Source organism: Pararge aegeria, chromosome 12, assembly GCF_905163445.1.
Source record: "Pararge aegeria chromosome 12, ilParAegt1.1, whole genome shotgun sequence".
NCBI classification, from domain to species: domain Eukaryota; kingdom Metazoa; phylum Arthropoda; class Insecta; order Lepidoptera; family Nymphalidae; genus Pararge; species Pararge aegeria.
In genome coordinates, this window is record NC_053191.1 from 1,070,098 (window position 1) to 1,091,397 (window position 21,300).

Genomic DNA, 21,300 nt, shown 5'->3' on the forward strand with positions numbered 1-21,300 from the left:
TTGCTAGATAAATATTCAAAGATGACTTCATTGATTAGTTCAGTTAAAACGCTACCCGTGAAAAAAAAATTGATGAAAATTGGACTATATTTAAAGTAATATAAGGATAAAAATTGAATGAGTAAAACTAGTATTAGAAAAATATTATTTATTATTTATTAATCCAAAGCAGTCAAAATCACAGTTATAAAAATCAAAATACGTAATAAAAAAACTAAGGATTAATTTGGATGTGGATTTCTGCGTAACATTGTCCACAAACACTAGGTTTAGTTGGGCATTCCAGGCACACTGTATTTACCTTTTTTGTTTGATCTCTGGCTTCTTTAGCTGATAGTCCAGCATCTCTGTTTTTTTTATAACAATGGATGCATCGTCGCCGAATAAGTCTTCCTCTATGATCAGTAAGTGTTGATTTACTGAATTTATGTTGTATTTGCCGCCTTGGCAAACTACCCACTGAGTTCGAACTGGAAGTGATTCCCAACATCTGCAAGCAGAGATTCTCTCTGAAATCCGTTATGGTGTACTTCTTGCTACTAAGCTGCTTATGAGTTTTGTAAATTATAAAAGCGTTTGTGACAGCAGTCGAAAATAACAGTTCTATGGCTAGCTTCTGGAACCAACGGATACTTCTTCTGGCAGGCTTGGCATAGCTTGCCATTTGATCTGATAAATCTATGGAGCATTTGTGTTTGTTATAATCAGCAATCAGGGTAGGTTTCATAACTTTCTTGTTACGGTTCCTTTTGCTCGTAACAGTAACAAAACCAACAGAGTGTTTTGTCGACAAAGCTAAAACATCACGCTTGTCCTTCCATTTGAGTATAAGAATACCGTCATTGTTTTCTAAAGCGATCATTTCACCTTTGTTCAATTTTTCTTGAACAACTTTTTTCGGCAATCCTTTCCTGTTTCTGCGTAATGTACCAATCAGATGCGTATCGTTTTGCAATAATTGTTGCGCTAAGTCGACGCTGGTATAATAATTATCCGTCACCACACTCCTGCCTACCCCTAGGTAAGGTTGACATAGTTTCATTACTAAATTCGTAGGTGTATTGGTTTGCCCGCTTGAGTTTTTACCTTCGTAAACGATAAGGTCGTACGTATAACCGTCATCATCACAGACTTTAAAAAGTTTGATCCCATACTTGTGTCTTTTGCCAGGAATGTACTGCATAAATTTTATACGCCCTCTGAAAGCTACCATGGTCTCGTCCACAGTGATATATTCTCCAGGTGTTTTGGCATTTCGAAATGTGGCTGTGAGTAACTGCACCAAACGTCTTATCTTTATAAGACGGTCTGTATTTGATGCATGGAAAAAACTGTCTTCAAAATGCCAACATCTCAATAACAGCTCGAATCGGTTTCTACTCATAGCTTGGCGAGCTATTTCGTTTTTATACAGTTTTTTATTGCTCCAGTAGTCGCTAATTTTAGGTAATTTATTGAGTCCCATAAAAATCAGCAGGCCCAAGAATTTTAAAATTTCTTCTTCAGTACAGTCTGTCCATTTGGCAAGTCTCATGTTGCGTGTGACAACTTTAAGTATTTTTACCTTATTAGCATAACAATTGGTCATTTGCACCATAAGATCCATAATATCTTGGTTTAAAAATAATCGAAAAATATCAAGTTCCCTGTTACAATTGTTAGAAATATTAATACCTGGTTGTATATCCAATGGAAACCTCTTTTGTCGCGATCCGTTAGGTTGATGCCAGTCAGGTCGCGGTGGCTCCGGGGGCACTGGTGTGCTTTCGTGCAGAAGTGAAACATCGTCTTGAGATAAACACGAGTCGCTGCTAGTCGAATTAGATCCATCCCATAATGGCGGCGGTTGATAGTCCGAATCAGAGTCACTAAAATCCGACATTGCAAAAATGCGCGCCAAAAGTCTTTCTCCGCAGGCTAGGTGGGCGGCGCGCGGTCAACTGACCTAATTACACGGGTGGCGTGCCTTATAACTTTTTGACAAGTTATGACAAGTAAATATAACAGCAAATTTGGCGCGCTAATTTTGGTATGCCGGCCGCCCACGTGGCTTGCCAGTTAAAATTTAAAAAACAATATTGGCTCGTTACACTCAAATTTACGTGGGCGGCCAGCAGTCCACGTGGCGGTGAGAGTGTTAATATAAATAAATTTTCCGGTCTTTGTTAAATTGAAAATTTACACTCTGGAATCCTTAACCTGATAATCGCATTATAGTCGTAAAAATGAAATAGGCCCGTTTTGACATTTGTCATCGCGACGCAACTAGTTATGGAACCATAAGACTCTGTACTCGATACTCACGATAAATCATAATACGACACGATAACTCATCGATAAATTATAGTTTGTATCAGTACTTGATTGATATTATTATGTATTGTAAAGTGTTCGTTCAAAATTCATTTATTTCAAGTAGGCCTAATATAAGCACTTTTGAAACGTCAAGTCTGTCTGTTTGTAGTGATTCTACCACCGGTTCGGAAGGCAGATTCTACCGAGAAGAAGCCGGCAAGAAACTCAGCAGTTGCTCTTTTCCAACATCAACAATTTACATTTTGCATTTTAACATTCATTTTTCTATCTTGTGAGAGCTGAAAGCGGAGCCGGATGCTTCCAAGCAACCTTGTCATTAAAAAATTCATCAATTGTATAGTAACCTCGCTGTTATAAATGTGTTTTAACAAATTCTTTAAACTTGTGCATTGGCAGGTCCAAAATCACCTTAGGAATCATATTATAAAAGCGTATACTCAATCCCACAAATGATCCCTGTACCTTACGCAGACGATATGCAGATGACACTAATTTATGACCATTTCTTGTAAGTCGACTGTTTATGTCCACTTTTTGTTTATAAAGACTAATATGTTGTCTTACAAATACTATATTGTTATAAATATATTGTGAAGCTACAGTAAGTATGCCTATTTCTTTAAACTTCTCACGGAGGGATTCGCGTGATTTAAGTTTATATATTGACCGTACAGCTCTTTTCTGCAATATAAATATAGTTTCGATATCAGCTGCTTTACCCCATAACAAGATTCCATAGGACATAACACTATGAAAGTACGCAAAATAAACTAGCCTAGCTATTTCAACGTCAGTAATCTGTCTAATTTTTCTGACTGCGTAGGCAGCCGAGCTTAGTTTACCCGCTAGTGAATCTGTATGGGCACCCCACTGTAGCTTATTATCCAAGGTCACGCCCAGAATAACTGTGGAAGTCTCTATTTTTAGTGATTCACCATTTATCATTATATTTTTATCAATTTTCTTTACATTTGGTAAGATAAATTCGACACACTTTGTTTTTTTTTGCATTTAAAAGTAAGTTGTTAACTGTTAACCAGTGCGACACATGCGACATAACACGGTTTACTTCGTCAGAGTTATCTTTACTCCTATCAGTCTTAAAAATTAGAGATGTATCATCTGCAAACAATACTATGTCGCATGTTCCACTGACATGGTACGGTAGATCATTTATATACACTAAAAATAGAAAAGGACCCAAAATCGAGCCTGTCGGAATCGGACCCATTGAGGTATTTGAACCCTGAGACTGCATCATTTATGCAAACTCTTTGGGTTCTATTGCTGAGATAAGAGGCAACCAAATTTAATGCAACGTTTTGGATACCATAGTGGCTTAGCTTAAGAAACAAGGTTTTATGATCAACACAATCGAAAGCTTTAGATAGATCACAAAATACACCCATGGCGTTCTGTGAACATTCCCAGGCATCATAAACATGTTCTATAAGTTTAGCGCCTGCGTCCGTTGTGCTACGACCTTTAGTGAAGCCATACTGCTCATGGTGTAGTAAGTTATTTACATTAAAATGATATAAGAGTTGATTTAATATAATTTTTTCAAATATCTTACTAAGAGCTGGTAAGATTGAGATAGGTCTGTAATTGTTTATATCATTTTGATTACCAGATTTAAATAGAGGAATGAGTTTACTATGTTTCATTAGGTTCGGGAAAGTACCTAAATCAACACATTCATTGAAAATTATGGCTAAAAGAGGAGCAATGACGTCAATAATTTGAGATATTACCTTTACCGACATTCCCCATATATCACCTGTTTTCTTTAATTTTAACAACTTGAAGTTTTTACTGATATCCGATGCATCTATATGTTTGAAATGAAATAAAACTTTGCACTCATTAATGTTGCCTCTTAATAAATTCTGAGCTGCAGTAGGTGAGGAATTTAGTGAATCTGTTAACAAAATAGGAACATTCTGAAAAAAGTTTTCAAAAGTACTAGCAACTTATGTATCAGTAGTTACCATATTATTATTAATAATTAATTCAAAATTTCCGTCTCGAGATTTAGTTTTCCCAGATTCATTATTAACAATTTTCCAGGTTGTTTTTATTTTGTTTTCAGATTTTACTATCCGATCTTTAATGTATAGCGACTTAGCTTGTCTACAAACATTTTTAAATGTTTTGGAGTAACTTTTTACATATTCAAGGAAAGTTGGAGTCTGATTGTATTGTTTTTCATCATATAGCTCATACAACTTATCCATGCTTTTGTAAATGCCTATAGTCGCCCAATCACTAAACCTCATTTTTTTATTAGAATCTATGTATTTAAAATTAAATACTTTATTAAATGCACTTTCTATTTCATTGAAAAGCGTACGATAAAGATTGTCGGGATGACAGTTTTCAAAAAAGAGAGCAGGAATTTTGGCTGATATTTCACCTTCAAATCGCGTCAGTTTACTCTGAGTTATCGGCCTGTACTTAACAATATGTTTATTTCTATTTGTACCAACTACAGTAATTTGTTGGCCACAATGATCTGACCGTTCGTTCAAAGTATTCCTTTAACTTCACAACTAATACGCGTGACTGGCTGTTGATTATACGTCCACTTTTCAACATGTTGAAACAGAGTTAGTACTATATAACAACAAACACAAAAATCGAGTCAAATCACTATGTTTAAATTAATGTCCAAAATAAAAGAGCCATAGTTAACGTAATAGTAAACAATATATATCAAACTTAAACGAGCGCACAGTCAACTTTACAAGATGAGGAACGAAAAACTGCGCAGTGCGCGCGGGGACGCTTCAGTCATGTGCCGCTTGGTCAGATACATGATCTCAGACTCATTATTTAGAACCCATTTTGAGAACCAAGCTTATTCTTTGCAGTAAAGATAACTACACAATATTTAATTTCGATATTCAGTAAAAAAATGAGTTACAGCTCTAGTATAAAAAAAAAAGACTGAGAACGTAAGTGTTTTCGGAACGTTTCGCAACAATTATAAATTGCATGCTACTATGAAGTAAGCGCAAAAAGATTACTCGCGATATATTCTTTCATATTATTTAACGTCCCAAAAAAATTTACGTATTTTTTAAAACACTTGCAATTGCAATTGATTTTTATTTTTTTGTTTCTTTCAGTTTCGTTCCAAGTTACATTCTATGGTCTAGCACAAATGTCAAAACGGGCCTATTACATTTTTCCGACTATAGTGGTTAACAAAATAGCTACGAGAAAAAGTTTATGTATTCATTACAAATTCGCCATCACAATTTACTTTTAGTTTGTAGTTACGGTTTCGAAGTAACAAGTAATCGAAGTCCTGAAACGCAATTATTATTTAAGAAACTAATTTTATAGTATTAGTTAAGAAACTAATGGAAAAGAAGAAACTAAATGTTTGAGGGCAAACAAAGATATCGAGATTAGTGTAGTGTTTTGTAACAATTCAATTGACACCTTTCAAATATCAGTGTGACAAAACGCTGCGTATCTATTCCGACGTTATACCCGTTTATTGGACCTATTGTACACTAAGATAATACTGGCAAATTTGTTCATTCGGAAAATAAAAAAAAAGCATGTTTGATCTTTTCATAATATTTTCTTGATCGGGGACACTGGGATAATCTAAAACTAAGGTAACAATCGCTCTTACAAAAACTTATACCTAAATCTCTCTTTATAAATTGTTAATACAAACTGCGGCTTTTGATATTTAAGCGCCTTATTTTGGACAAATCGCACATAGCCCTAAAGTAACAAATATTTTAAAACAATATTGACAATCTTATAACAAACTTGGTTAGCACAATTTTTTTTTCAAATCTTTTAGTTGTTTCTTAACCAAATTGAAATTAAAGGGCGAGCAACTTATCAGCAGACCAAAATGTATGTAAACAAATGACCAATGTTCGCCTAGGGAAGGGGTAAAAATCATTTTAGTCTTCTAATATATTTTAAGTTTTTAAAATGTTTTTTACCCCTGTAATACCTATCCATACCTAATCGCAAATGTTCAGGTCATGTCTTTTTTTATTTGGTCTGCGGATGATTCACACTTAAGGTAGGTATACTTTGCTTACAAAATAGGTTTTGTCGTCAAACGTCAAAATTCGTCCTCAGTTATTATACAAGTAGTTCTTCGAGGCAGTTGTTTCAAAAAAGTATAGCAGTTTCTGTTTTCGACCTTTAACCTCTCGGAGGTCGCTTGGATTTATAAAACTAAATCTTAAATCCGGAGTGTATTGCGCAAACGCCAAAAGTCAGATTTTCGTATGTCACTTGTCTGAATCCAGCTTCTTCGATCATTGCTTTGAATTTCTCCTGTAAAAATAAACTAAAGTTAGGTTAGGTTCACGAATTTTGCCTTCTGCAAAGTAACAGAGTGACATAATAACAATGTTAAGCGACATAAAAGCCCCTCCGCTTTCATCTCACACAAGATACAAGAAAGTTAGTTAAATTGTAAAATATCGATGGAAAAGAGCAACTGCTGAGTTTCTTGCCGGCTTCTTTGTAAATCTGCCTTAACTGGTGGTAGAGTCACTACAAACAGATATACTTGACGTTTTAAAATAAAAATAGTTTTAGAAAAGGCTTACATGAGGCTTATACTTGAAATAAATTAATTTTGATTTGTTTCTTTTTTTTGACATATATGTCGTATATATACATAAACGTAGTGTATTAAACATAAATACCTGATCAGGAAATTGTCGTATGCTCTCCACTAAATACTTATAAGGCTTCCACTGTCCGGCTATGAGCTGACCCATCACTGGGATCATTTGGAAGGAGTATTGGTCATACATCCTAAGGGCAAATCAACATTTTGGTTAAGTTACATTATTATTGATCTTCAACCTTCAAAAGGATGAGTTGAGGGTGTTATAAGCTTTAAAACAAGACATAGAAATTAAATATAATTTGTTACGATTAGTGTTTAAGGAATTTCTCTCGATTCTGACTTTGGCTAGCTCGATGTCACCTTTCTATCTTGCGAGGGAATTAGCAACGCTTTCCAGTGCAGGTACTATTTTTATATAATTTTCTTAAATATTTTCAAACGACAATGTGAGATGGTGATAACAAAAAGAATACTTGTATAATTTTGTTGTCTGCTTCTTCTTAGAACAGGGCGCGTTTGGAACCCTCGTAACTTTAGTTTTAAGTTACACTTTTTGTATGTAAGCAACGCATCAAAAGTGCCGTCTATGTGCCGATTTGAATAAAGAAATATTTGACTAACTTATTCCATCGGGAAAATGGATTTAAAACCATTATTAAATAAAATATACGGTTTGTTATGGAATAAACACCTCTTATGAAACTAATCATACATGTTCCCTTATTTAAACAAATTCAAAGGGCTCAAATAGAATTAATGAATAGTGCGGGTTTCTTGGTAAAGGTTAAATTTAGTTTCGAGATTTTTACGCTCTCAATTTTAGAATAGATTTTGAGTATTAAGTTTTCGAGGGAAACGCTGAGAACGTATCTTTATTATCTTATTAAAGTCCAAATATGTCCATAATGCTTTCGGTAGAACCTTTGTAAAGTAATCCCTACTTCCCTACTAATATTATAAATGCCAATGTAAGTTTGTTTGTTACGCTTTCACGCAAAAACTACTTAACCTCATGAAACTTTTTACACATATTCTTGGAAGTGTTAGAAGTAATATAGGATAATTTTAACCCGACATTAAACTCGGTTCCTTAGGTAGAGGGGATGAAAGTGTTTAACGATTTTACACCATAACTCCAAATTATAACCGATTTAAATAATTATTTTTGTACTATAGAGGTTATATAATGTGTTTAATTTTGCCCAAACTTTGTGTAGATCTGATGAATGTGGTTGGAGATAGAGGACAACTCATCAGCGGACAGCAGCAACCCCCTCATTTAAGGCTTAGCGATACTGGATACTTTAAAAACAAAATCAAACGCAGACGAAGTCGCGGGCAACAGCTAGTAATCTATAAAACTAAGCGGTGATAGCACAGTGAGTAGGACTTCGACTTCACTTTCGGGGGGGGCGAATTCGAGTCCCAGCACGCACGTTTTACAAACGTTCAGTGAAATGCACGAGCTAAAGAATTGTAGGGAAATTTGAGCTTTAGAACAAGATGAATAAGATCCGTTTTCTATACTCGAAAACGACTTTGATTGCGAGCGACAAAATCTTGTACTTAGTTATGAATATGATAAAATCTTGTACTGAATTCAGATATGAATTTATAATATGTCAGTGTGCATAGATTTTATTTGTTTCACCATTGCATCGTGCTGTTGGGAAGCTGACTGAACTCCAGACACAGGAATCGACCACCCGGTTGCAGAACGCGGTAAGCTTCTTCTAGAACCTATTTATAGACATAACATATGTAGTTATTAACTTATCATAAATGAGGAGATCCGTAGAAGAACTACAGTTCCCGACATAGCTCAGCGAGTCGCGTAGCTGAAGTGACAATGGGCAGGGCACATAGCTCGGAGAACCGATGGACGTTGGGGTCTTAAGGTGCGGGAATGGCGACCCCGCATCGTAGGTCGGCCCCCAACGAGGTGCACAGACGACATCAGGCGAGTCGCTGGGAGCCGCTGGAGGCAAGCGGCCCAGGACCGTGGATTGTGGAACTCCCTACAAAAGACCTATGTCCAGCAGTGGAACCGACGATTTAAACCTGAGACTCTCTGGCAATGATAACTTCTCCAAGTGTAAGTTAAAACACTAATAAAAATTATAATATCAGTAATACCTTATCGATATGCGTGCAGTTTCTGATACCAAAGGCAATGGTGTAGGCGCTATATGAGTCGTCCGGGAGTGGGAGGTTTTCAGCATCCGCACACAACCAGTCAATGTCAACTGATGTATCCTTGGTGTAACCTTGCCTACAAAAAATAGTTTTATTAGAAATGTACCGACTGCATGTATCGCCGATAAACCGTGTACCGAGTTTTAATTGGTTTCATTGTCACTAAACCGAGCCTACTCGGTTCCGGTTTTCAAATCTTAGAGAAGCGAAAACCAGGATTATAAAGGCATGGCGACCCTGGCTTCGAGCGAGCGGTTACTATGTTTTCGCTTCGAATACCCTTTATGCAAACATCTCGTTTACAGATCGAAAGTTCAGTACGTCTCAAAAACCGGTGGCAAGTGTCTTTTATGCAAGTTTAGTACGTCTCGTATACAGGAAGCAACCTTCGTTTATGCAAGTTTAATAAGTCTCATATACATGAAGCAAGTGTCGTTTATTCAAGTTTTGTACGTCTCGTATACAGGTCACAATTGTCTTTTATGCAACTTTAGTACGTCTCGTATACAGGTCGCAAGTGTCTTGTATGCAAGTTTAGTACGTCTCGTATACAGGTCGCAAGTGTTTTTTATGCAAATTTAGTACGTCTCGTATACAGGTCACAATTGTCTTTTATGCAACTTTAGTACGTCTCGTATACAGGAAGCAACCTTTGTTTATGCAAGTTTATTACGTCTCATATACATGAAGCAAGTGTCGTTTATTCAAGTTTAGTACGTCTCGTATACAGGTCACAATTGTCTTTTATGCAACTTTAGTACGTCTCGTATACAGGTCGCAAGTGTCTTGTATGCAAGTTTAGTACGTCTCGTATACAGGTCGCAAGACAAACATGTAAAGATTGTAGATACTGGTCTAATATGACTTAACACTTTTATGTCACTCAACTCCTCGCACATACCTACCACTGAACAATTTCAATCACAGAAACAAAATGGCCGCTTTAGAAAATTCCCTATAAAAAAGTTTTACCTCTCAGCTCTGACTTTGCCCACGTCCAGCATGTGTTGGTTGATGTCACACACAGTGACGCTGCACGGCTTGTCTGCTGACAATGAACCTTTGTTCTTCAGATAGTTCATATATCTGAATGTTATATCACCTGAAAATATGAACAGATTTAAACAAAATTAACATATTAAAACATGTTTAACTAGCGGATGCCAGTAACATTGTCTGCATAAAGTTTCTGTTAGGAATCACATGAGATTAAAAATATTTTGATCGGTTTTACACCCTAAATTAATAAAAAATCTAATCCGAAATCTACAGATAGCTGATAGAATTGAGAAGTCCTATCCTATTGCTACAATACCGCGTAGATAAAAAAATTCATACTGTAATCTGAAAATTTTGGCTTAGATTGATTAATAAATCAACTATGTATGCTTTAAAATAATACATAGCTAGTATAAAATACTAGCGGTCTCTCGCGGCTTTGTCCGGTTATAACACAACTTCAAAAGATAAAACATGCCTTCGCGGACTTTTAAAGGGGAAAAACTTTGTCATACATTATCTTATCGAAACTTTAACCGATTACGCAGCGCTCGCAGCTCAAGCTCCCAAATGGGAAAAAAACCCTGATTTTGTAAAATTCTGCATCGGTAATATGCTCTTATTGGTCTTAGCGTGATTATATATAGCCTTCCTCCACAAATCAGCTATCACCACTAAAATAATTTTCCAGTTGAACCAGTAGTTCCTGAGATCATTGCGTTCAAGTAAAAAAACTGTTCTGCTTTATATATTAATATAAGATTACCTGTTCCTCCTGCCATATCCAATAACTTTGTTCCAGGGGTAGGAGCCAGTCTCATCATGAAGATGTCCTTCCACACTCTGTGCACACCCAGTGACATCACATCGTTCATCAGATCATACTTGTCTGCTACTGTTTCAAACACTTGATGTACTAAAATAAAGAAATTCCCCACGGATCTTTATTATTTATATTGCAAGGGCAGGTTAAGTATTTATGGTTGATTATATATTTGTTTTACTCAGCCTTTCTCTTTATACTTCCTAAAACCACTCAGAACTAGTCAGATATACAATCCAGGTGTTTGAGGCACAGTTACCCTCATTTCTTAAATATTGGATAGGAGCAGGCATTACTTTGCAGAAAACCATAATCTTAACAATTATTCATTGTAAAGTCAACATCTCCTGAGGATGCTCCAGTTTAGAAGCGTAATGTGTGTAGATGGTACATTGCCGAAGATCTGTTGGGTGTGGAGTATAAGTATTGAATAAATTATAAATTACACCATACACTTTCTCCTGCTTTGCGCAGAATAAAGCAAACTATGCTTAATTTTTTATAATATCTCATTTCTTGATACATTGTCCCTAGTAGGGTTAATGCAAGATATTTTTTTTGTTGTAGTTTCTATCAGTTAAGAACAGATAATAGGTAGACAATCAATGCTGCAGCTTTCTAACAAATCAGACACGGTTCAAGAAAAATGTCTTCCTGGACTGTGTCCTCATAACAGGCTAGGTAGGGTTTTTAAAATGCTTCTACTCAGTTTGCTTACTCTCTGACTGACTCAACTGTAATCAGCTTAGCTGCAAAATTGAGAGTTGTGTGGTATTGTGGCAACAACACAGATTTATCTTTTGTGCCAGGTAAGCTATGGTAACCCTGTACATGTATGGGTTATTAACAAGATAGCATATTAAGCCATCATCATATCAACCAATGCATGTGCACTGCTGGGCTTAGGTCTTTTGTAGTTCCAAATTTCAGTGTCCATAGCTTTTTATAAACAGGTCACACATTGGTACAGAAAGGTTGGTCTAAGCTCTATTTAGCCAAGTCTGTACATGTGTGGGTTATTAACAAGATAGCATATTATATATAGCTATCATCATATCAACCAATGCATTTGTAGTAATGTGCTTCGGGCTTGTGTAGTTCCAAATTTCACTGTCTAATGCTGTTTATATACAGGTCATGCATTGGTACAGAACGGTTGGTTTAACTCTTATATGGCTGCCCTGCGACAGACTGCTAGCCTGTGTCCATCATTGGGGCATTTTTAAGGCTAATATTATTGAACATCAGATCACGTAATTCTTCATCTTGAAGATAATTTCTTTTTGTCACACAACATAATATTTGCAACAATTAACATTTACCTTTTTTTGTTTTCTCGTCTTCATTCACGATTTCAAAACCAAAATGTGTTTTTCGTTTTTCTTCCTCTTGGGGCTCCGATTGGGCGCTGAAATTTTTGATTGCACTTAACCTTAAAGAGGTTTTTCTCGTGCTTATCAGTGTAAGAACAGATCTTCGTAACGCCATTTCAATCGATTTGTAATAATAGCCTTTTCGTTATTAGAAATAATGGTTTTAAATGTTCGCAAATGAAAATCGTTCCTTGCAAAAATCAGCTGGGAAAACAACAAACAGAAAGTGACATTTAAAATTTGACACTTCAAAGTCATAGACAGAGTAATTTTTTTGAGATTTTTTCAAGACCCCGCTCTGTGTATTTTTACATCTTCCATTGATCTTCCATCATCCATTGATTTTAAAATGTTACTATTATAGTAACGAGCTCAGTCTCAAACTTTTATATAAATTGTCCTATAAACTTAGTCCAGCGGGATCTGATTTTGAATGGTTACTAATTAATTACTAACTGTATTTTTACTACGAATATTAGGCACATACTTAAGTTTGGTAAATTAATTTATTTTTTGAGTAAATAAGCTGAGGGAACCAAATTGATAGTTCAACAAAATAATAATCGAAGTGTATTCAAACACCTCCCTTTTGGATTGATTATCGGATGATATGAATTATGATAATACTGATAAGGATTTACTTGACACAAGAGTTAGTTTGGAAACTTAGATACCTAGCTACTATTGGAGTTTAAACAAATTTAGGGATTATTATGGCATCAAATGAAAGCAAGTATATTATTTTGTTGGTTTATTATACTAAGTTACTTTAGAACTCACGTATTTTCAATTACTAAGCCCGCTCTACTTACTATTATTCCCATTATTCTTTGAAAAGCTAAGCATTCATGAATCATGATCATTGTGATTATTAGAATCGATTATCAAAAACTTAGATTAGTTAAATATTTATTTCTAGTTAAATATTATCTTATTTGAGATTTAAATTTTAGCTAATTAGTCGAATTTTATGAGTTATGAATTGTGTTGTATTTTTTCAACTGAAATTCTTTCGAGCTGATAGACGCACGGACCGAAAAAAATGCGACTCAGACTCACAAAATTAATTTAATTTGACTTTAAGTCCTTAAAATGTACGTTTTTGAAAGTTAGGTACTTTTCAATGTTGTCGTTCGAGGACATACTCACTCTGAGTATGTCCTCGAACGCAATAGTTATTTATGAAAAAAATCTCTGCAATTACGAATCATGCTCTCCTCCTCAGCAAACTCAATTCCCGGACTGAAATTAGTTCGCATTTATGACGTTTAAATCGTTGATCGAACTTCTTTGTCCTCGCGGGGTAATTTTGTACTCTATTATGAAATCGAATGCAGTGTAATATACAATACTTAAACCTCGCCTTATTACGCTCATCTGTTATCACGCTAGGTTACTACAATTATGCAAAACTAATTATATAGGTGGACGAGTAGGTACGTCATTTTTCCAAAAAGAACATTAGAAAATACTACATAATATGAGGCCTTATCACAACTTAAAATTAAGTGTCTACATGCATTCCGTTATTTAATAAATTAATGAAACCGTAGGTAAGTACGTGAAACACAACCTACCTCACATACGACAACGCTTCAACTGGGATTGTGGGATAGCATGTATCCTCATGCTTATATCTGAGCAACAAAGGAATGAATTTCTCGAAGGCTTTAAAAGAATATGTTTAGAAGAGGGTTTCGGGAAATCTACGTGGACTATAGATCTCTGCTATTTGCTGAAGAGGTATTATATACCTACATATCTATTATTTTGTCCTTTTTTTCTCATGGACCTTACTATCGTTCCGCATTACAGAGTGTGTAGTGAGAGATTTACCTTTTGCATCGCGTGTGATTATTATCAACGATTTGCATAGAAATGAAAGAGCACCATCTAGTTACAATATTGAAAGAAAAATCGAAAAAGCAAAACAATGCTGGCACTTTTTCGATTTCCATACAACTTTTTTCAATTTCGATCTATAGTAAATATTTAATCTATGGTCTAAACTCTAAATCCCTCTCTCCTATCGACTAGCATTGGGATAATGTATTATGTATTCGGCGGAGGATGATACTGAGGAGTTTATATTTAAATTTTAAATACAAACTTTTTTTAACAACATTTTTAACATTTTTAACATTTTTTTTACAAATTTTAAAACAAATAAATAAATTTATAGGTTCAATATTAAGCATCGCATGTACACATCGATTCAGGCAGCGAACAATAGAACTCTTGGTGAAGAGGTGAGTCGTATTTCATAGTTACTATTGTGAAACGAGGCGTTAGATTAATTTCTATCAAAATTCCTCAATGGATTAAAAAAAGAAGCTTTTTAAATAAAGATAACTATTTTTTATTCTAGATAACTATAAATCCGTCGTTCTGTGCCGTATGGTGACGGTAGATTAGAATGCAGTTGTTGCATATCCTTGTCCCGCGGGAGTCATACGAGGCGATTCAGTGGCGTGCACTTTATACATGCCCAAAAGCACTGCCTACCCTAAAATTGATATATATATATATATATGTATATATATATTATATACACATAGCTCGTATAGGAGGAGGATTTATGCCATTTTATGCAATTTTCCTGCTCTATGCATACCCTCGTAAGAAACCCAGTGCACGCCACTGAGGCGATTAAGGGAATGTAATGGAGAACTGCATCAGTGTGTTCTGTTACATCCCTACCATCTACTAAGATCACAAACCTGTCTGCCCAGCCTGGTGATTATGGGCATACCCTCTCGTTAGGAGAGATCTTTAGTCCAGCAGTGGATAGGTTATTGATGATGTTGGCCCTTATGCTAGGTGTTAGTCTCCAGCACCGACGCAATGTTGCCTGTTTATCGGTTTTTTACCGGATATACTTCTGTGAGTGTGCTCAGGAACTTCACAATCTTGTTCCTCCTTTCCCGTTCTACCACAGAACAGCGAGACACCGTAAGCGGAGCATCCTTATGGGGTTGATATTCCATCAACACGCACGAAACGTTTTTTATCCACGTTTCTGATACGTGCCGCTAAGATGTGGAACGCCCTCCCGGCACCTGTGTTTCCTGCCACGTATAATTTGAGTACCTTCAAGGCTAGAGTGAATAGGCTTTTTCTTGGCAAGCGTGCTCCAACCTAGACCTCATCATTGCTTTCTAACGGGCATGATTGTCGTCAAACGCTGGCCTATCGTTAATAAAAAAAAAAAAAAAAGTGTACGGAAAAAAAATATAACCTATAAATTAAGACCTGTGATGTATATGATGTGTGATGAGTTAGTAAATAAATTAATATTCTGAAAGATCATCTTCATATAAACTCAAAATCGTAGAGGGTAGAAGCAGGCGTTACTTTGCGGAAATCCATAATATATTATGAAAATTAAGCTTAATTTGCTGTACTCCGCGAACAACAGGAGAATCTGTATGGTGTTATTTATAATTTCTTCAATCCGTACACTCCACACCAAACAGATCCTCGGCAATGTACCCTCTACGCACGTTTCGCTCCGAAACCGGAGCATCCTCAGGAGATGTTGACTTTACAATGAATAATTGTTAAGTCAATGTACTCGTATCACGTTCCGTAATCAACGTGCGAAGAGGGTACATTGCCGAGGATCTGTTTGGTGTGGAGTATACGGATTAATTAATTAAAGCTACAACACAAACCTCCATAGTCCAATGTTCCAGAAACGCTGAAGATCGTAACAAGTGGAGGCGCATCGCGGGGGCTGCTGTAGGCAAAGAAAAAGAACCATCGTCAACCACGACCACTCTGTCAAGAGTGAACGACTAAGGAGCAGGAATACGGGTTGAAGAAATTATAAATTACACCATACAAATTCTCCTGCTGTGCGCGGTGTATAGCAAATTAAGCTTAATTTTCATAACTTATAATCTGCCTACTACAGGGCACGGCTCTCCTCTCACAATGAGAACGGTTTAGGCCGTAGACAACCATGCTGGCCAAATGTGGATTGGACTTCACCATTGTGGACTATGAGAACATTATGGAGAAATCTCAGGCATGCAGGATACCTCACGATGTATTTTCTTCACCGTTGAAGCAAGTTATACGTTAGAGGTGCGAGTTTTAAGTTCAACCTACCTTTTAAAATGGAATACATGGTACAACATTATTATTAAAAAAAGGGCCATACCGCTTTTTTAATCTTTTAAATTTTTGGTACCCTAATTTTAAATAAATAGATATTGTTCATGTAGTTCTTAAGTAAAATGATAAGAATAATGTAATTGGTTATTAGTGTAAGTGGATTTGTCCGTACTAATTAATAAATAAATAGGTTATCTATATGGGCTTAAAATAGAATGATGAAAAATAGAAAAATCTTCCTCTTTTACAGCAGGAGATATTTTTGTCTCCGGGGAAACGACAAAATGTTATTTTCTTTCACAGCCTTCTTAGCTCTCCAAGCATGTTGACTTGATTTGGCAGGTGAACGTAGCGTAAAGTACCGGGGGATAATAATATCAAATATAGTAATATTTAAATATAATAATATAGTAATATTTATCTCCTGCCTATGTTAGCTTTGGTTTTAGGGCATTTTCACACGTATGACGTGCTAACTACTGCCAGCAGTAAACGTCCGTCGAATAAAATGAAGTCCATCGACAAAATCATTTCAGACAATGCAATATTAATCCAGTATTAAAACGTAGGTGAAGGATCGTGTTTGGAACCGATTCAGAAATGCTTCATACAATGGCATCTCAGTGGTGGAGGGTGCACTCTCGACAAAACAGCTTATCACACATGTGGTAACAACTGGGCCGGCGATCGCGTTGGTAGACGCTGCACTACTGTCCTGCGATTGGTGCAAACACAACAAGATGGCGTCAGAATTCAGGTTATTTCCAATCATCATCATCAAGACATTACCGGCACATTACGGGCCATCCTCTAAGAATAAAAAAAAATTTAGGCTCTGGTTTACCACGTTGGTCAAGAGTGAATGGGTAGACTTGTAACGCCTTTGAAAACGCCCTTTAAACCTTACATGAAGTTTCATTACGATTTTTCCCTTCACCGTTAACGCAAATTATATTTAATTATTTAAAAAAACATGTAGATGCAGCGAACGAAAAAAGCATAGAAGCATTTCTCGTACTCAAAAATAGCGTAACGGAAACTATCCCGTGGTGGGAGGGGCTTATAAACTGTACCGCAAACGAATATAGTTGACTCGCGACATTCGTGCGTAGTGGCGGCTAAACGAATTGCGTAAAACTAGATTTTAATAATTCAAAATGCCTTCATGTATTGTGAAATGGTTTCGAAATAATACGGATCATCACCACAAGGATAGTGGAATAACTTTTCACGTGTAAGTACATCGATAACTATACTAAAATCTAAATAATTACAATTACGTATTATCCTTATGGATGGTGTTATGCCTTATGTAGTTAACACGTTGGCTGCGATTGGATTGGTTTTTAACTCCCGATGCTAAAAAGACGGGGTGTTATAAGTTTGAGTGTGTGTAGTTTGTGTGTGTGTGTGAATGTAAGCTGTACGACTACACAGGAAACTCATTTTCCCATTTAAATTTTAACTCTACTCAATAGTCAACAATGATTCTTTGTTAACCTTCTCTTCAACCTTTACAAAACTACCGCCACTAGATGGCGCTTTAAATAATTTGGTTTTTAATTTTATTCTTCTACAAGTATTATAAATAATCTAATAAATGTTTATGTAAATAAAAGGTAGATTATTTTAAGAAATGTTATAGATATATTTTACAATGATTAATTACAAATGTTTATCTGTACCGTTGCATATAGGTAAAATAGGTCAAACTTCTTTGGATTATATTTATAAAATGCTCAATATGAATTCGAATCAAAATATAAAATAATTTTAGCTTGTACACGTATGTTGAAGTCGGGCGGGCCTAAATAGAAACAATGAAACCGATGCGGTACACTGGCCGGAATTCGTGTACAAACGTGTACCAACTAAAATTATTTTATACTTTTAAAGTGTTTGTAGTCAGTTTTGTAAATTTAAACGCGGCAACGTTTGATGAAAAGTGTATAATCTCCAGGGTACAAGCTATAAAGGCCCTCCTTCATCAAGATCGGTGCAGTGGTTGAGCCGAACATTGGTAACAAACAAACAGACACACTTTCACATTCATAATAATAGAATGTTGTTAATAGAGTGCATTTAGTTTGGAGTAAATCGGCGTTTATTATGACGCTATTTTAATCTAATTTATTTTGCTTTCCTTATTGCATAAAATCATCCAACGATTCCAGAGACTGCTTATTGGTCCTGCGCAGCCGCGGCACTACGTAACTACCGGCCAATCACGCTTGGTCCCGTGTCGTACGACAAATAGAAGAACCTATTAAGAGCTCTTTGCGACTCAAGTTCCTTCTTTTAAAGGGCGTGCGTTTATTGACTAATTGGTACTAGTTTCGAAAGACAATTTCTTAGAAACGCGTCTTCTATGCTTTTTTCGTTCGCTGTGTAGATGTGTTTGCCGAGGGTCGGTCTTGCGATCGGTCATCGCAAGGAAATGCTATAGTCTAAACTACCGAGTCTTAACCTACTGGCGTAAACCACATTCACCACTTATCTATAACCGATAAGTTTTAATTTGTATTATATTTTTTACACTGAAATTAGCAATGAATGGGACTTACACATCGACATTGAAGTTCAAATCGATCCCACCGGATCAATATTCAATTTTTACATTTCATTTTGTAATCAATTTTTTCAATACTTTTACACGTAAAGATTGTTTTAACTTAAGACCCCGGTTGGTAGTTTTTTGTGATAGAGCTCTTCAGAAGAATTTCTACCGCCATACTATGGAGGGTAGAGGTAAGGAGAGTCATCTTATATGGGAGAAAAGTTGAAAAAGTGTCCAGTTGTATGCGCTAAATAACAGTTCAAAAATCCTCCACAATGGCGCTGGTGGATGCACAGGGTATGGTATGAATGTAGCAATCGTAGACGAATTGAAGTATGCCGAGTTAAAAAATTCAATGTCATTATCGACTAAAGTAGTTAATTATTGAGAATTTCAACAACTTACGTTGTACAAAATATTGTGGTAAATATAACCTTACTTCCTTGTTTATTTTTCAAGCCTACTCTAACAATATTTGGTTTGGCGCTTCTTTTAAGAGTTACCTTGATGCAAATGTGGCGCCATCCTAATTTAATACATTTTGACGACACTTTTTCATATACACAGATGATCCTCCTTACCTCTACCCTCCATACGCCATACTTATTACTGCCTCCAAGCATTGCTGGTTTACGGTCTGAAGGGCTACTTATAACTGTACCTCACGTTGATGGGCAATTTATGGACGTGTTCCTTGCGTGCGAAGTATTGCTCTTTTTATAGTCGATGGTTTTCAAGTCTGGTGGGCATCCTAATTGGTCAGTCAGTTAGTATCGATTGTCTCCTCTCAGAATAAGTTTTACGGCGTAGTCCATGATGACCCAGTATTGCCTTCACGTGCCTTTGAGTTTATTCGTAGTCAGTAGTAATTAAAGATTATTTTAAGAGATAACGCGGGTTTTTATATAATGTAAAATATTTGTTCGCATGATTGCACCTATTCATTTATATCGATGAGTTTGGACTAAACATTTTTCTTCTTTTGCTTGTTTTGGCTTTCAGGTGTACCAAATCAGCACGATGTATTTCGCCGATGTCACGTACCTACACTTGGAAGATCCACAAAGGAGATTGTCGAAAAATAGACATTTTATATTAAATATAGTATATTTTTTTATAATACTATACTTTTTATAATTGGACTAAACATTGTGGTTTGACAGTTAGCTTAAACCGACATTTAGAGCGAAGAACAGGTTACCAAGATATAGCTACTAGGCTTTTACTATTTTCTATGCTTCAGACAAATGTTGGTTACGCCTTTGAGAACAGTATGGATAACTGTCCAGCATGCTTGTTTCCTTACGATGTTTTCCTTCACCGTTTGCAAGCAAGGGTGATTTTTAAGAGCACATAACTCCGAAAAGTTAAATTTACGTTCCGAGGGTTGAACTTGGTCTCCACGAAAGGGGGGACGAAGTTCAAAATAATAATAAAGTTTTTATTAGAGGCATATAAACCCCTCATATCAGCTTTTATATAGGGACAATACAAAGAAATCTATGATTAAATGTATACATTAAAAAATAGAACAAAGAACAACATAGGCTACCTTTTGTCCCGGGCGACAGCTTTGAAATTTAGTATTCATGTCACCTATGCTATGGAAAAGAACATGTTATTTCTATACCAATCACTCAAATAGTTTCCGTGGTAGGATAAAAAATTGTTAACGAACGAAGCTTTAGAAACGATTCTAAAGTCCACACAGACGAAGTCGTGGCAGAAACTAGTAGTAAATAAATCTATTTAAGATGCCAAAGGATCTTATTAGTAGAAAAATAAATTGATAAGTGATTCGTATCTTTGTAGGCGCATATTCGGTGGAAACTACCAAGGCCATTACATAGTGGCAGTGGGATGGTTTGACGGCAAGCTGCTTTACCACAATCCTGCAAGGCAGCATTCGCTCTGCGCCACAACACCCAAGAGGCTGCATGCTGCGAGATTGGCGCCTGGCACTGATTACGACCTCATACTAGTTTATAACTATAAGAAATAATAATAAACAACTATTTTACTAGCATATACTTAATTACAATCCTTACTTATATTATAAATGCGAAAGTGCGTTTGTTAAAAGTGTCTGCGTGTTGACCTACAAACATACAATAAGTTACCAAAGATCGTAAGGGAAAATAATTTAATTAAAAAAAAAAAGAGTGTTTTAAATTTGTAGTTAACATTACATTTTATAATATTAATGAATTTTATAATTAGTTAAAATATGACATTTAATGTACTAGTTTTAAATAATTAACTTTAGTCTTTAAAATATAATACTTTGTAATTGTTG

The 21,300-nt window shown here is 35.8% G+C and overlaps 3 protein-coding genes across 3 annotated transcripts; 1 reads left to right on the forward strand and 2 right to left on the reverse strand.

Annotated features, from left to right (window-relative positions):
* Positions 1-214: 214 nt before the first annotated feature.
* Positions 215-1,882, reverse strand: LOC120627877 (piggyBac transposable element-derived protein 4-like). Its single transcript, XM_039895994.1, has one exon. The coding sequence runs from the start codon at positions 1,880-1,882 to the stop codon at positions 215-217; it is 1,668 nt and encodes a 555-aa protein (XP_039751928.1).
* Positions 1,883-6,146: 4,264 nt separating this feature from the next.
* Positions 6,147-12,560, reverse strand: LOC120628368 (2-methoxy-6-polyprenyl-1,4-benzoquinol methylase, mitochondrial). The gene is made up of 7 exons (XM_039896704.1): positions 12,278-12,560; positions 10,899-11,048; positions 10,106-10,235; positions 9,074-9,209; positions 8,589-8,677; positions 7,011-7,122; positions 6,147-6,633 (listed from the first exon to the last, which is right to left on the reverse strand). Exons 1-7 carry the CDS (start codon positions 12,441-12,443, stop codon positions 6,532-6,534), a joined length of 885 nt encoding a protein of 294 aa, XP_039752638.1. The 5' UTR covers positions 12,444-12,560; the 3' UTR covers positions 6,147-6,531.
* Positions 12,561-12,994: 434 nt separating this feature from the next.
* Positions 12,995-21,041, forward strand: LOC120628179 (protein GUCD1). Its single transcript, XM_039896424.1, has 5 exons — positions 12,995-13,057; positions 13,882-14,071; positions 14,511-14,577; positions 17,017-17,204; positions 20,817-21,041. The coding sequence occupies exons 1-5, from the start codon at positions 13,042-13,044 to the stop codon at positions 21,004-21,006; spliced, it is 651 nt and encodes a 216-aa protein (XP_039752358.1). The 5' UTR covers positions 12,995-13,041; the 3' UTR covers positions 21,007-21,041.
* The last annotated feature ends 259 nt before the right edge of the window (positions 21,042-21,300 follow it).